The sequence below is a fragment of the Vespa crabro genome, chromosome 9 (assembly GCF_910589235.1).
Source record: "Vespa crabro chromosome 9, iyVesCrab1.2, whole genome shotgun sequence".
NCBI classification, from domain to species: domain Eukaryota; kingdom Metazoa; phylum Arthropoda; class Insecta; order Hymenoptera; family Vespidae; genus Vespa; species Vespa crabro.
In genome coordinates this window covers 5,556,577-5,568,787 of record NC_060963.1, presented here as the reverse complement: position 1 = coordinate 5,568,787, position 12,211 = coordinate 5,556,577, and the positions used below count along the sequence as shown (strand labels likewise).

Genomic DNA, 12,211 nt, shown 5'->3' with positions numbered 1-12,211 from the left:
TACTTTGAATATTTTTTTTCAATTGACACAGTTCATTTTCTAATATGCTTATTTTCTGAAAATTTTCAAGAAACGTATATTAGAAAATTTTAATTTTATTGAAAAATGTTGGGTAAGTAAAAAAAAAATATTTGTATATGTAGTACCCAATGATTAAAGCATATAATTACACAAAATCAATTACCTTAAGGTAATTCTGACGCTGATTTTCAGCTGTTGCATCAGCTGCTACAAGAAGCAATTTATATTTTTTTTCTAATGAATCGACAAGAGAATTTAATTCGTATTCTTTTTCTGAACACAAGGATGTGCATAAGTCAGTCTTCTGTCCTTGAAATTGTATATACAATGACTTAATTTCCAAATCTTTGTCCTGTATTGCAAAAAAATAAATTTTAAAGAAAAATTGAACTACAAGATCATATTAATTGTAAATGTTATAACCTTAAGGATATGATTAATTTTTTTTTCATAATCATATGCAAGTTTGTCTTTCGATTTTTGAAGCTTTAATATAGTCTTCTTCAATGTTATCATTTTAGAAACTAAATTCTCATTTTGATTTTGAGATACAAGTTCCATTTCACTTCTCATCTTATCAAATTCTTGTCTCATTATTGCATTTTGATCTGTTAACATAGCTCGTAATTTACCATCCTGAAAGTATATATTTAAATCATTTAATATAAAAAGTAATATTCAACAATCTGTAATTATAAATAATTACATCTTTTGTCTCTATTTCAAGCTTAATTTCCATCTCTTTAATTTTATTTGTCAATAATTCAGTTTTCTTATTTCCTTCTTCATCCTTTTTAGATAATTCCAATTCTTTCTGACGAATTAAATCTACCTGTGTATTTATTTCTAAATCTTTTACTTTTAAAAGAATTTCATATTGTTGGCGCATGGATTCTAATTTATCCATACATTGCTTCTTTATTGCATTAATCTCTTCTTCCTTAGGAAAAGCTATTAAAAATCTTATTTTTCTATATTCAGTATTTTTTACTTCTTACCTTATCATGAATAATTTTGTCCAACTCTTGTGACATTGTAAGTAAATTGTTATTTAAATTTTCATTTTTACATTCAGCTTCATGTAACTGAAATTTCAGTTTAGAAAACTGTTCAGCAACTTTATTTTTGTACTGTTGAACATTTTCTTTATGAGTAAATTCTAGAACATTTTTTATTTTTTGTGTCTCTAATAATCTAACAAAATAAATTAATGTTATATTCTTCTTACACAAATATATTCTTATAAATAATCTTATATTTCTTTTGAATGTAAAAAATCTATAAAGCTTACATTTACACTCACTTAGCTTTCAGTGCAGTAATTTCAGAAGTTAGTTGCCTTATATTAGTATGCAAATTTTCATTTATTGTATTAATTTCTTGGTATTCTAATAATTCTTGATGTAAAGATTTATTTTGCATTTGTAATTCTTTAATGGTAGCAATCAGTGAATCAGTATCATGCCTATGTATTCCAAACTGACCTCTATCTATTCTGTTATCATTATAAAATTGAACTGATGAAGATGGTTTAAATGTAGATAAACATTGACTTGTACTTGTAGAATTTGTATCTTGTATTCTCGATGTAGTATTTTGTGAATATGTTTTATAATCATTGGTTCGCTCACATTTGTGATATGATGTACTAAAATCTGACAGATCACTTAAGGATGAACTAATGTAAACCTAAATCATAAAGTTATTTAATTAAGAAAAAAAATATATAACTATATTTTAAATAATATTATACATTAGTTATTATAATATAATTAATAATCATATAAATACATAAATGTGAAATTACCATGCGATATGATTTAGGTAATGGTATAAGAGAACCTAAAGGTGGAGGTTCACTAAATACACCTCCTACATGACCTCTTTTTAATTGCTGATATAATTCTAGAAGATATTCATTTCTAAGACTGCGTTGAGAAGAAGAGAGATTTAGTTTGTCAAGCCAAACTTTGCATAATTGAGCATCTGTCACAGATGTTAGTTTTAATATAAAAGACTTTACACTTATTAATGTTTCTTTAAAAAATTCATCTTGTTTAAGAGCTTCTTGTTCATCACGGTCTTGGTGCTGTGACATGATTTTATACTTCTTGATAATACATTTTAATTAATAATATGGAAACATACTGTTTTAAATTAATGTTAAATTAATATTTTGCATAATTTTTTATATGTATATTGAACTTTAATAGATGTAATAATTATTTGACAAATCTTTTCATAAAAAATGCAATATGGCCATAGATGTTATAATATTCTAAAAACAAATGTCACTCTACTTATTTTTGTAACTAGAAAATATTTCCTTTGTCATCACATTTATATAAATATTATATTATACTATTACAGAAATACACTATTATTGATAAATTAGATTTATTATCTTTATTTCATTCTCTGATTCAATTTTATATTACTTTATTTTTTTTGCTTTATAGATCTATTGTACATTAATAAATATATTTAAAATGAAACAGATTTATCATGCAGAAAACATTAAATATACATGCGTAACATATATTACTATCATTTTGACAAATAATTTTAAATACATTAAATTTTCTATAAAAAATAATGGCCTGTTTCCTAGTATTTTCAATACTATTATTTTTTATCTTTAAAAGTAATTCATAATGCTAGTAATATTAATCAGAAGTACAAAAATTATTTGTACTTTTTCTTTATAGATATCATTTAAATTCTACAAGCTAGTGGGAGAGATGAAGCAAGAATGGATAGATAAGATTTAATGTTACTATCTTTCATAGCCAAATATCACAGCATAGTTTACGATATGACAAAGTGTGATAGCAAATGATGTAGTTGCTCTCATTTATGTTCAAATGAAGTATTAAAATAACTATTTTTTTTCTTCTTATAAAATTACATTGTATGTCATTTTCATAACATTATACTCTTTAAAGCCTATTCTAACTTTATTACATCTAAAAGGAATATTTCATATTATACAATATTTATTTGTATTTTTCTTTCTTATTACTTTCTTATATATTTCTTATGCTCTACTTCTTATGAATCACTTATGTCCAAAATTATTCTCCGAGATCAAAAATAAACATACTATAATATACTCAATATATTTTACGCGCGAGTGCTTAACTTAAGCTGGTTTTCTGTGATTTGTTTCAACTCTGTAAGCTTTACTTTCATTGGCTGAAGATTTGTGCCCATCCATTCATCAATCATAAATGGAAAGAAGATACTTTCCATTTGAACTCTTAAATATCCCTCCAAAGATGATAACTCCAATAACAAACTATATATAAACTTTAATGAATTACAATAATTTTTATGTAACAAAGCTATGTTATAAAGCGTTATAATACTTACTCTGTAAATGCAGGTATTAAACTCTCCAATTGCATAGGATTTGTATGATTGTTAGCAACTTGCCATGGATTCATCCAAGTTAATATTCTATTTAAATTTATATTCATATAAGATGCATACATGTATATATATGTATATATATGAAATAATATTATATAAAACTCATACAACAAATAATGCTAATATATTCTACAAACTTCCTTATACTTACTGCTCGCTGACTATAATATTGTGATATTTAGTTTTGAAATTTATAAACCACTCAATACCAATTGCCACTTGCCATCCAGGAAACAACAAATTATTTGGTATTGATGCTGGTCGTGGCTGAGGTATTATATGCAATGGATGATCTATGTATCCTAGGCTCTTAGCAACTTGAATATGTACTTGTTCTGAGTAACCATGGAGCCATACTTTTAAGCACAGTGCTAATGATGGTATTGCTGTAGGCAATAACTCACACATTGTAGCATAATGATCATACCTGAGTACAAAAATAATTTCCAAGAAACTATTATTACGTATAATTTACGAAACATTTACCTTGACCATCCAGTAAATGCTGTTCCTCGAAATTCATGAACTTTATTTACATTAATGCCTAATTCTTCTAGCCATTTCTCATGATTGCTTATATGGTTTCGAATTATCGGGATGTGTTGACAAGATCCAGTAGCACCTTTAAATGCAGTTGCTGCCCAAATGTGTGGAAATATAGCGCTATATTTGTCCCAGATATCTGAGAAGAACATTGATTTATAATTTTATTGTATTTATTTGCATAAATAAATCAGGCTATACCTTGAGGTAGAGCAAAATTATCTCTAGGGTTGTAGTGCCAAATCATTGGTTCAACATATTTCCCTATATAATGTTCTACAATCAAAAATGATATAATTTCAGTAATTGAAAAAAATATTGATTTAATAAATAAAATTAATAAATAAAATTAATTCAAATACCTTTCAGCACCTGAAAGTCTATTGACCTCAGCATATCATCCCAGATTATTATCTTCAAGTAAGGATATGTTTCTTGTATATATTGTGCAATTGCTAAAATGTGCTCCAAGTATAAAGACGGTTTCCCATGTTTACTAGCTGCAACCCGTTTGGTACAAACAGAGCAAAGACCAAGATGCCAGACTTCATCAGCACCTATGTGTAAGTATTGTATATCTGGATGAAAGCTCACTATTTGACGAATTAAAGATGTTACCAATGGTAAAGTTCGTGGATTAGATGGACATATAGAGCTTGGGAAGCGTTCTACTTCACGTAAAGACCGCCATTCATCATGTTTCAGAACAAACTGCAATAATGCATAGATATAAGTTAAAATATGATTCTATCTATACTTATTTTCATTTATTACTATTTATTTATTCACCTCCATATGTCCAAAAGTTTGTACCAATGGTACAACTGCCAAACCACAATCTCCTGCTATCTGTAAGATTTGCCTTGCTTCTTGAACTGTATATCCGCTGGCCAAATTGATCGGTCTGTTGCTTCCTATTGGAATAAGCTCTCGATTGTACGGGAAGGTATCCTCCCATTCTAAGAGTAACCCAGTAGCACCCCATGCTCTTATCAAAGGAAATAACTGTAATATGTGATATAAATAATAATTATCAGCTAATATTATCAATCCAATTATATATTAGCATATATTCAAATGTGTAATTATATAGTATTGTATTTAATATTAATTTATTTTATGTAACACAACAAAGTTCAAAACATCATTATAATAACTAAATTTACCATGTAAATGGAATTTCCTGATAATTATTTTTTTTTTAATTTAAGCAATTAAATCATAAACACCAATTAACTAAAACTCGATTTAGTTATGAGGAATTGTATATAAATAAATATTTCAAGTGTCACTTAACTTTTTTTTACGTCTGAATGAATCACGTTACTATGCATTCGTGCGTGACGCACATTCCATTGTCGCGCCAAATTTACATACATAGAATTGTCGTTTCCCTTTCTTTCTTGCCTTTATAAATCTAAGAATGAAGGAAAACTAAAGTTTGTTCATGCAATATAAATGAAAGTATATTTCTATTAGTTGTCAAAATAATGATAGGATCTATTATCGCAGTGCGTTATTTAAAAAGAAGAATGTGAGAAACAGATATGTACGCATAAAAGTATATAAACAGAATGATTGTTTATTTGCTCGACAAACCTTTTCGAAATAATTAACTCGCGGAGGAGCGCCCTTTAAATCAAGGTGGACAAGTCTGGAAAATAAATTTTATTTTTCTATAACATAACATTTTAAGAATTATAAAGATTTCTCAAAAATTTATAACACGATGTTTACCTGTGCGAGCCAAACGTCAAGGCGTCCATCTTTTCTCCATCACTACAACGTTAATTAATGTAACTGTAAAAATTTATCTACGCATGTAATTGATAAAAAATAATTTTCAATAAATATTTTATATTTATAATGCTTTCTTATGTCATTTCTATTTATAATTATTTTTTCCATCGACAATAGTTTATTCGATAACCTATCGTGGAAGTACAAGATATTCGCGCCATTTAAATTTAAATGCAAGTAAAACATATATGTATGTATAACTGTTACTTTATATATCAATGTCAATACGAAACAATCAGTTTACATAATTTAGCAAAGAACGAATAATATGTCGCTCGGTTATACATCATATATATATGATGATCATTGTACGTGACGATTGAAAGAAGGAAATAAAATATATATGGATATATATATACACCCAAACATATTTATATATATATATTTACGATTTTATGAAAGTGTATAATGAATTTTGGAAACATAAACATTGAAAAAAAAAATAAATAAATAAAAATAAAAGCATATTTTAAAATAAAAAAGAAATCTATATTCGATGAAATATAATTTTATTCTTTATTATACGATATCAGCCTTATAGGAAGTGTTACAACTGCTGTGTAGAGTGTTAATTCTCAAACATGAAGCATATCGGTCATATTTCTAACAATTACACGAGTGATTATATTGTGCAGTTGTGGCAATTTTTGTGATTAATCTGTATGTCTCAGGTGACATTAGTTCACGCAATTACTATTTCTTTGTATTTTTTCATAATACCATCGACCGAGATCTTTCATCTCTTTTCTTTTATCTACATACACTTCGAAATAGAATTAAACTTATGTAGTAACACTTCGGTTTACAATTGTTGACAGAGGATCGTACGTTGAATATGTAATTATTACATATTTTTTTTTTTGCATTTTAAAGCTTGTAGATTGATCGTTATATTGATCTATCGCGTATAATTTATAACATATGTCCCTCTTAATATCAATTTCCCGATAAACGCATAGGAAATTTCTTTCGCGGGACGATGTACTTTGCGTAATATCCTTGTCAATGAACACAATACGGAAACCCGTTTTAAGTAGAGTACAATAACATAAATTGCTAGTTTTAACATAAAAATACAAGAACAAAAAGTGCAATGAACATTTGGCACTTCGGTTAGGATTGCTTTCTTCTTTCTTTCTTTTTTTTTTCAAAAAATAAAAAAAAACCTATTAAAGCAGAAACCACTACTACTAAGGAATTAAAATTGTATTCTTTTCGCATCTTTCACTACGAAAAATATTCCCACGCGATAAATTACAAAAACGCATTTTTTTTCTATAAAGCATCTTTAAAATCTACATCACGACATTTAAAAAAAAAAGGTACAACGGGCAACCACAAAAAATTTGATAAACAGTGATTTTATTATATACAGTCGAGCGAAAAGATTCGCCTTATTTGGATAAAATTATTATCCTCCTCGCAATACGTTTGTACAAAATTGTTTCATCCAAGGACTGCTGACCCAACGTACCTCGAATAAAGAGTCATTAATGTCAAATAGCAAATGTATTAAGTCGAAAATTTAATTAGTTAACGAATTTAAATAGATCGAATTTTTAATATGATAATTAACGAAGTACGGTGTCATCTATCCTTGGCGTCTTATGTATAGACATGTCAGGTCAGAAATATAACAACAGTCAGCGACATACAAAAATTGTGATCTGTCATTTAAAAAAATTGAGCTAATCTTAAAACTATCCTTACATTATTATTTAGGACACAAACGAGGGAAGTGATCGCCAGAGGCACTCAGCTTAGTTCATCAAACGCAAAAATATGTCGACACTAAACAAATTGTATAAACACGCTTACTTTGTATACTTTGATAATTTACAATTAACAGTTTAGATAACGTCACATTTATCTATACTAATAAAGCAATATCCTTTACTTTTACAGTTGAATTGTAATTGTTATTTTTCGCTTGCCTTTCAATTGTAATTAATTTGATACTAACGCATAGATCGATAATAACCATTATTTGAATTTTCAATGGCATTATATGCCTTATCTGCAGTTAAATATGTAGAATTTTGTAGATAACTTGAATTTCAATATTCTCAACATTATTTTCAATATTAAAACTTCATAATTATGCGTGTCTTGATACATTAAGAAATTTAATACGTTTAAGAACTTAAGTCTATAGCCCATCATTAGTCGTGATAAATAAATTAATTATACGATTAAACATTTACACCTTACTATTTCGTCCATATTCCAAAATTTGTTTATGATAAAAAAGCAAATACCTGAAAAACAAAACGATCTTTCTACAGTTCCTTAATCATAATATAAGATACATTATGTTTATGATTATGAACTCACCCTTCGCTAGTTAAGACATCTTTTAATTTTGCTCTTGTTATCAAATGGTCATCGCATTTAAACCATTGATCCCTTTGCTGTCTTATGAAAGCTGTATAATGTCCTGTCTCAAGAGAACCTTCGTGATTTATTACAGCAAACAATGAGTATCGGTTGTCGCTGAACGCCATATCTTCTCCATTTTTTGGCAAGCCATCGATCATAGCGCTATTATTATTACCATTACGTCTGTGTGACATGAAAGGAGTCATGTCTAATTGTTCCGGAAAAGAAATGAATGTAGAGATTTTTTTGTCTTGAATGCTGGAGTGTTCAAATCGCTTCAGATGAAAACTAGCTACGATCGGTAGTTGCTTCATTGTTAATTGCTTCGTACTTTCTTGATAAGTTTGACAATTACTGCATTTAATTTTTGCACTAGAGCCTAAATGTTCTGCGCGCGTAAATCTCTCTAAACAATCTAATAACGAGGTAGGAGGTCCAGAATTATCGGATCCTGATGCGCCAGCGGCGGTACCTAAATCCAAAGATATGTCCCAGAAAGGATCTATCGTAGTCGAAACTCCACTAAAAAAATAATGAACAATGGTGAGAATATATACATTAAATGCATTCCAATGACTTTTAATAATAATAAATAATATCGTACTTGCATGCCTGACAAACAACATCACTCTGAAGTCCACCAGTAAATATTTGATCGATAATGCAGTTACAGTGATGAGGGTTATCTTTTACCAAAATTGGTGCAGCTTCGCAATGTCTATGTAAGACATCCAAAGTAGCGATAAAAAATTCGTGCGCATCTTGCTGTTCATACCCTGCTAGATGCCTCGCATGTGTCCAGATTAAGTGAAGTAGTTTATGAAGCGTTAGAGGTGCTTTACTACCAGAATAAAATTCCTGAAAAAGGTGGGACACTTCACAGACTAGACAGCGAGTGGGTTGTGGGCAGTGATGACGGTCAGCCAGGAAGTAGTCTCGTAATAGTGGAGTGTGTATCAATGCCTGTACAATACAGTTCATGAAACATGTGCTGCCAAGATTTATAAGTCCTCTTAGACCTAAAGCATCAAGAAACTTTGTGTCAACATCTTATATGATGATTTTACTTTTAAATTATGTCTTAAATATTCATAAATATACATTTTTCTACATTTAGTAGGCATATATAGATCTAAAAAAAGTACCTATTGTAGAATTTTCTACAACACGCCTTCGCCGTGGATGCTTTCTCAATAATTCTGCCTCTATTTGAGTAGGTTCCCAAGCACGATAAAATTCTCCAAAGCTCAATGATTTTGCTGATTCACTCCATTGTGCTTTAGCAACAGATAACAATTCTCTATCATAAACATAATCACCGCATTGGAAGCACAAAATATTACCATAACATAAATCCACAGCTGAAACACGCATAAAAATTTGACATTTTTAATATTTTATTGTGATATATTAAAATGACATCATTAAATTATTAATAATTACAATATAAAGATATCCATTAAATCTATTACCTAAAAAATGTTTCTTCGTTTTTGCATGCTCCTGTATGTGACCCTTCACATAGCAACCGAAAAATATACAATGGAGACAAGAATGAAGACGATCTTTGTAAGTTTTACAAGTATGACACAAGCAGCTTACAGCCTGCAAAATAGAATTAATTATTATATATAAAAGTTACATTAAATATGTAAATATAAAAATTAATATTATTATAAATTTTTAATATCTTTATTTCTGCAAACCGAAAATCCGATGAAATAATAAATTAGCAAAAAGAAAACCACTATTATTTTGTTTTCCGTGTGAATTTAAAAACCATCGACCATCAAAGAGATATTTCAATATATTATGACAACGTAACATCTTCAAAAAAATAAATATAAATTACAAAAACGTAGTAGAATTATTTTAATTATCTGTTTATCTTTTACGGTAGAATTATCTTAATTATATGTTTATCTGTTTATCAACAATCTGCAGTCCAAGTTCCGCGAAACCTTATAAACTTGATTAAAGCAAAATGAATACATTTTTTTGTAAGAAAGCTAAAGGTACACAGATCAATGTTACGTCCCTGGAAATCGTGAATGAACCATACATAACCAAAGAAAAACGTGAAGTAGCATACATACATACATGATATTATAAAGCAACATAAAACAGATGTTACGTTAGGTCGTCGATTTCTCTATCATCGTCTACATGATCTATGACTCGAGCAGTCAAGAGTCAGAGACAAGATCAAAGATAAAGAGAGGATAAACGTAGTGAATAAATGGGAGAGCAAAAGATAAAGATAAATAAACAAAAGAGAAAAAAAAATAGAACAGGATATATAAAGGATTTTGCATAAATAAAACCAGCATTCCTTTCTTTCTTAAATTTGTTAATAACAAAATGTAAATAATGAAAAGTCCAACATAAAGTTCCCCCAACATAGGGAAATTCGATGGTTGGAAAAAAGATAAGGAAAACTAACTAGCGCATGGTAGGTAGAAAGAAAAAGAAAGATAGGTAGCGACGGCGCGCTTGTCATGCATAGGTAAAATATATATATATATATAATAAATATATGTAATATATATATATATATATACGCATATGAATAAAAAGATAGAGAGAGGTTGAAAATGATAGAGAAAATTGGTAGGAATCGCGCGTGATAAGAATAAAAGTATAAAGAATTATGGAAAGATAATAATAAAAGTTTAAGTTGAATGGTGAACCACGCGAAAAAAAAAAAAGATAATCGCACCTTCCTTACGCGTGCCTCGGTTGATGTGCTGGTCACGAAATAGGAGTGTATCACTTTGTACGGCTGGATGCCCTTCGCTGCTTTGAAATTATTCAAGTGTATGCAGCCATGGTCGCTCATCTCAGGCTCGCAGCTTGAGCGACGTTGGCGTACCTCCACGACGTCGTCGTCCTCCTCCTCCTCCTCCTCCTTTCCACTATCGTCCTCAGTCCTATGAGGACGTCAACGCCGACGGCACCGTCGATGCCAGCAGTGACCCTTGACTTGCAAGACGGATTACCTTTGGTGTTATTCCTTCTCTTCCTTCTCCTCCTTGCAAGAGAATCTGACAACGTCGATCGGGAGGAGATCAACGTAGGAGCCTCCCACCGGCGCGACGCGCACGACGGCGACGACGACGACGACGGCGAGCCGACGACGACGACGACCGAGGCGACGACGTGGAGTGCTTGCTCGACGACGGCAACGGAGGCGACGATGGAGGAGGCTCCTCTACGCGGGGGGTAGCACGCTGGCTTTGGTATAAGCGCGCGTGTCGTTGACATGGAAAAGCGCGTGAGCTTTGGAAAAGAAAGATCTCGAGGGTTTTGCCCTGTCCTAACAAAAATTACTACGTGCGATCACGTCTTCGTCTTCGTCTTGTCTCGTCTCGTCTCGTCCAGTCCCGTCCCGTCCCGTCCCGTCCCGTCTCGTACCGTTTCGTTTCGTTTCCTATCGCTGTCACACGGCGCCTATGTCTCCCCCTAGACACCAAAAGAGATTCGAGAGAGAAAGAGAAAGAACGCGCGCATGAGAGTGAAAGAATGAGAGAGAGAGAGAGAGAGAGAGAGAGAGAGAGAGAGAGAGAGAGAGAGAGAGAGAGAGAAAGACTGGGGCATAGACAGAAAGAGAGAAAGAGAAAAAAGATAGATAGACAGATAGACAGACAGACAAAAACAGCACACTTTACGAGAGAATCGTCGAGAAACGATTGTCGAACCAAGAACGATGGAGATAACGGGCCTTCCGATGAACGAAATCGACGCTCTCGTTCGTCCTTTCTCCTATTCCACGTTTCTTCACCCGGCTGTTCACGGACACCAGCCGGTCAGTGCAGGCGGTGCCGGTACGAAGTAGCCTTACTTTTATCCCCACTACTACTATCATCATTTCACATTAAAACAGGAACGTCACTGTCAAGGGCGCGTTCTCGGGGCTCCCTATGATCCCTCCACATCGATAGTATATCATTAACAACCTTATTCTTTCTACTAGTGATTTTATTGGTTGTACCCTTTGTTTATTAAACCAATCGCGTTGTAGCGTACGAATAGCAAG

The 12,211-nt window shown here is 31.0% G+C and overlaps 3 protein-coding genes across 6 annotated transcripts; all 3 read right to left on the bottom strand.

Annotated features, from left to right (window-relative positions):
• Positions 1 to 4: 4 nt before the first annotated feature.
• LOC124426664 (centrosomal protein of 112 kDa-like) lies at positions 5 to 2,638 on the bottom strand (the record flags this gene model as incomplete). Its single annotated transcript, XM_046968637.1, has 7 exons — positions 1,829 to 2,638; positions 1,325 to 1,710; positions 1,020 to 1,215; positions 728 to 961; positions 445 to 657; positions 185 to 373; positions 5 to 55 (listed from the first exon to the last, which is right to left on the bottom strand). Coding segments are annotated over exons 1-7 (1,560 nt in total), but the record flags the coding sequence as incomplete, so codon positions are not given.
• A 136-nt stretch (positions 2,639 to 2,774) lies between these two features.
• On the bottom strand, positions 2,775 to 5,830 carry LOC124426666 (hexosaminidase D-like). Of its 2 annotated transcripts, none has more exons than XM_046968643.1 (9): positions 5,734 to 5,830; positions 5,596 to 5,650; positions 4,786 to 5,001; positions 4,359 to 4,707; positions 4,198 to 4,272; positions 3,940 to 4,135; positions 3,605 to 3,880; positions 3,394 to 3,480; positions 2,775 to 3,330 (listed from the first exon to the last, which is right to left on the bottom strand). In XM_046968643.1, exons 1-9 carry the CDS (start codon positions 5,760 to 5,762, stop codon positions 3,282 to 3,284), a joined length of 1,332 nt encoding a protein of 443 aa, XP_046824599.1. In that variant the 5' UTR covers positions 5,763 to 5,830; the 3' UTR covers positions 2,775 to 3,281. The 2 variants fall into 2 exon arrangements, with proteins under 2 accessions (XP_046824599.1, XP_046824597.1); XM_046968641.1 differs by having other exon boundaries at positions 2,775 to 3,319; positions 5,734 to 5,824.
• A 458-nt stretch (positions 5,831 to 6,288) lies between these two features.
• On the bottom strand, positions 6,289 to 12,101 carry LOC124426665 (ubiquitin carboxyl-terminal hydrolase 22). 3 transcript variants are annotated; one of them, XM_046968639.1, is made up of 7 exons: positions 10,895 to 12,101; positions 9,648 to 9,780; positions 9,519 to 9,536; positions 9,321 to 9,452; positions 8,780 to 9,194; positions 8,131 to 8,697; positions 6,289 to 8,054 (listed from the first exon to the last, which is right to left on the bottom strand). In XM_046968639.1, exons 1-7 carry the CDS (start codon positions 11,012 to 11,014, stop codon positions 7,997 to 7,999), a joined length of 1,443 nt encoding a protein of 480 aa, XP_046824595.1. In that variant the 5' UTR covers positions 11,015 to 12,101; the 3' UTR covers positions 6,289 to 7,996. The 3 variants fall into 3 exon arrangements, with proteins under 3 accessions (XP_046824595.1, XP_046824596.1, XP_046824594.1); XM_046968640.1 differs by having other exon boundaries at positions 8,951 to 9,194; positions 9,321 to 9,536; positions 10,895 to 12,065; XM_046968638.1 differs by having other exon boundaries at positions 9,321 to 9,536; positions 10,895 to 11,752.
• Between the last annotated feature and the right edge of the window lie 110 nt (positions 12,102 to 12,211).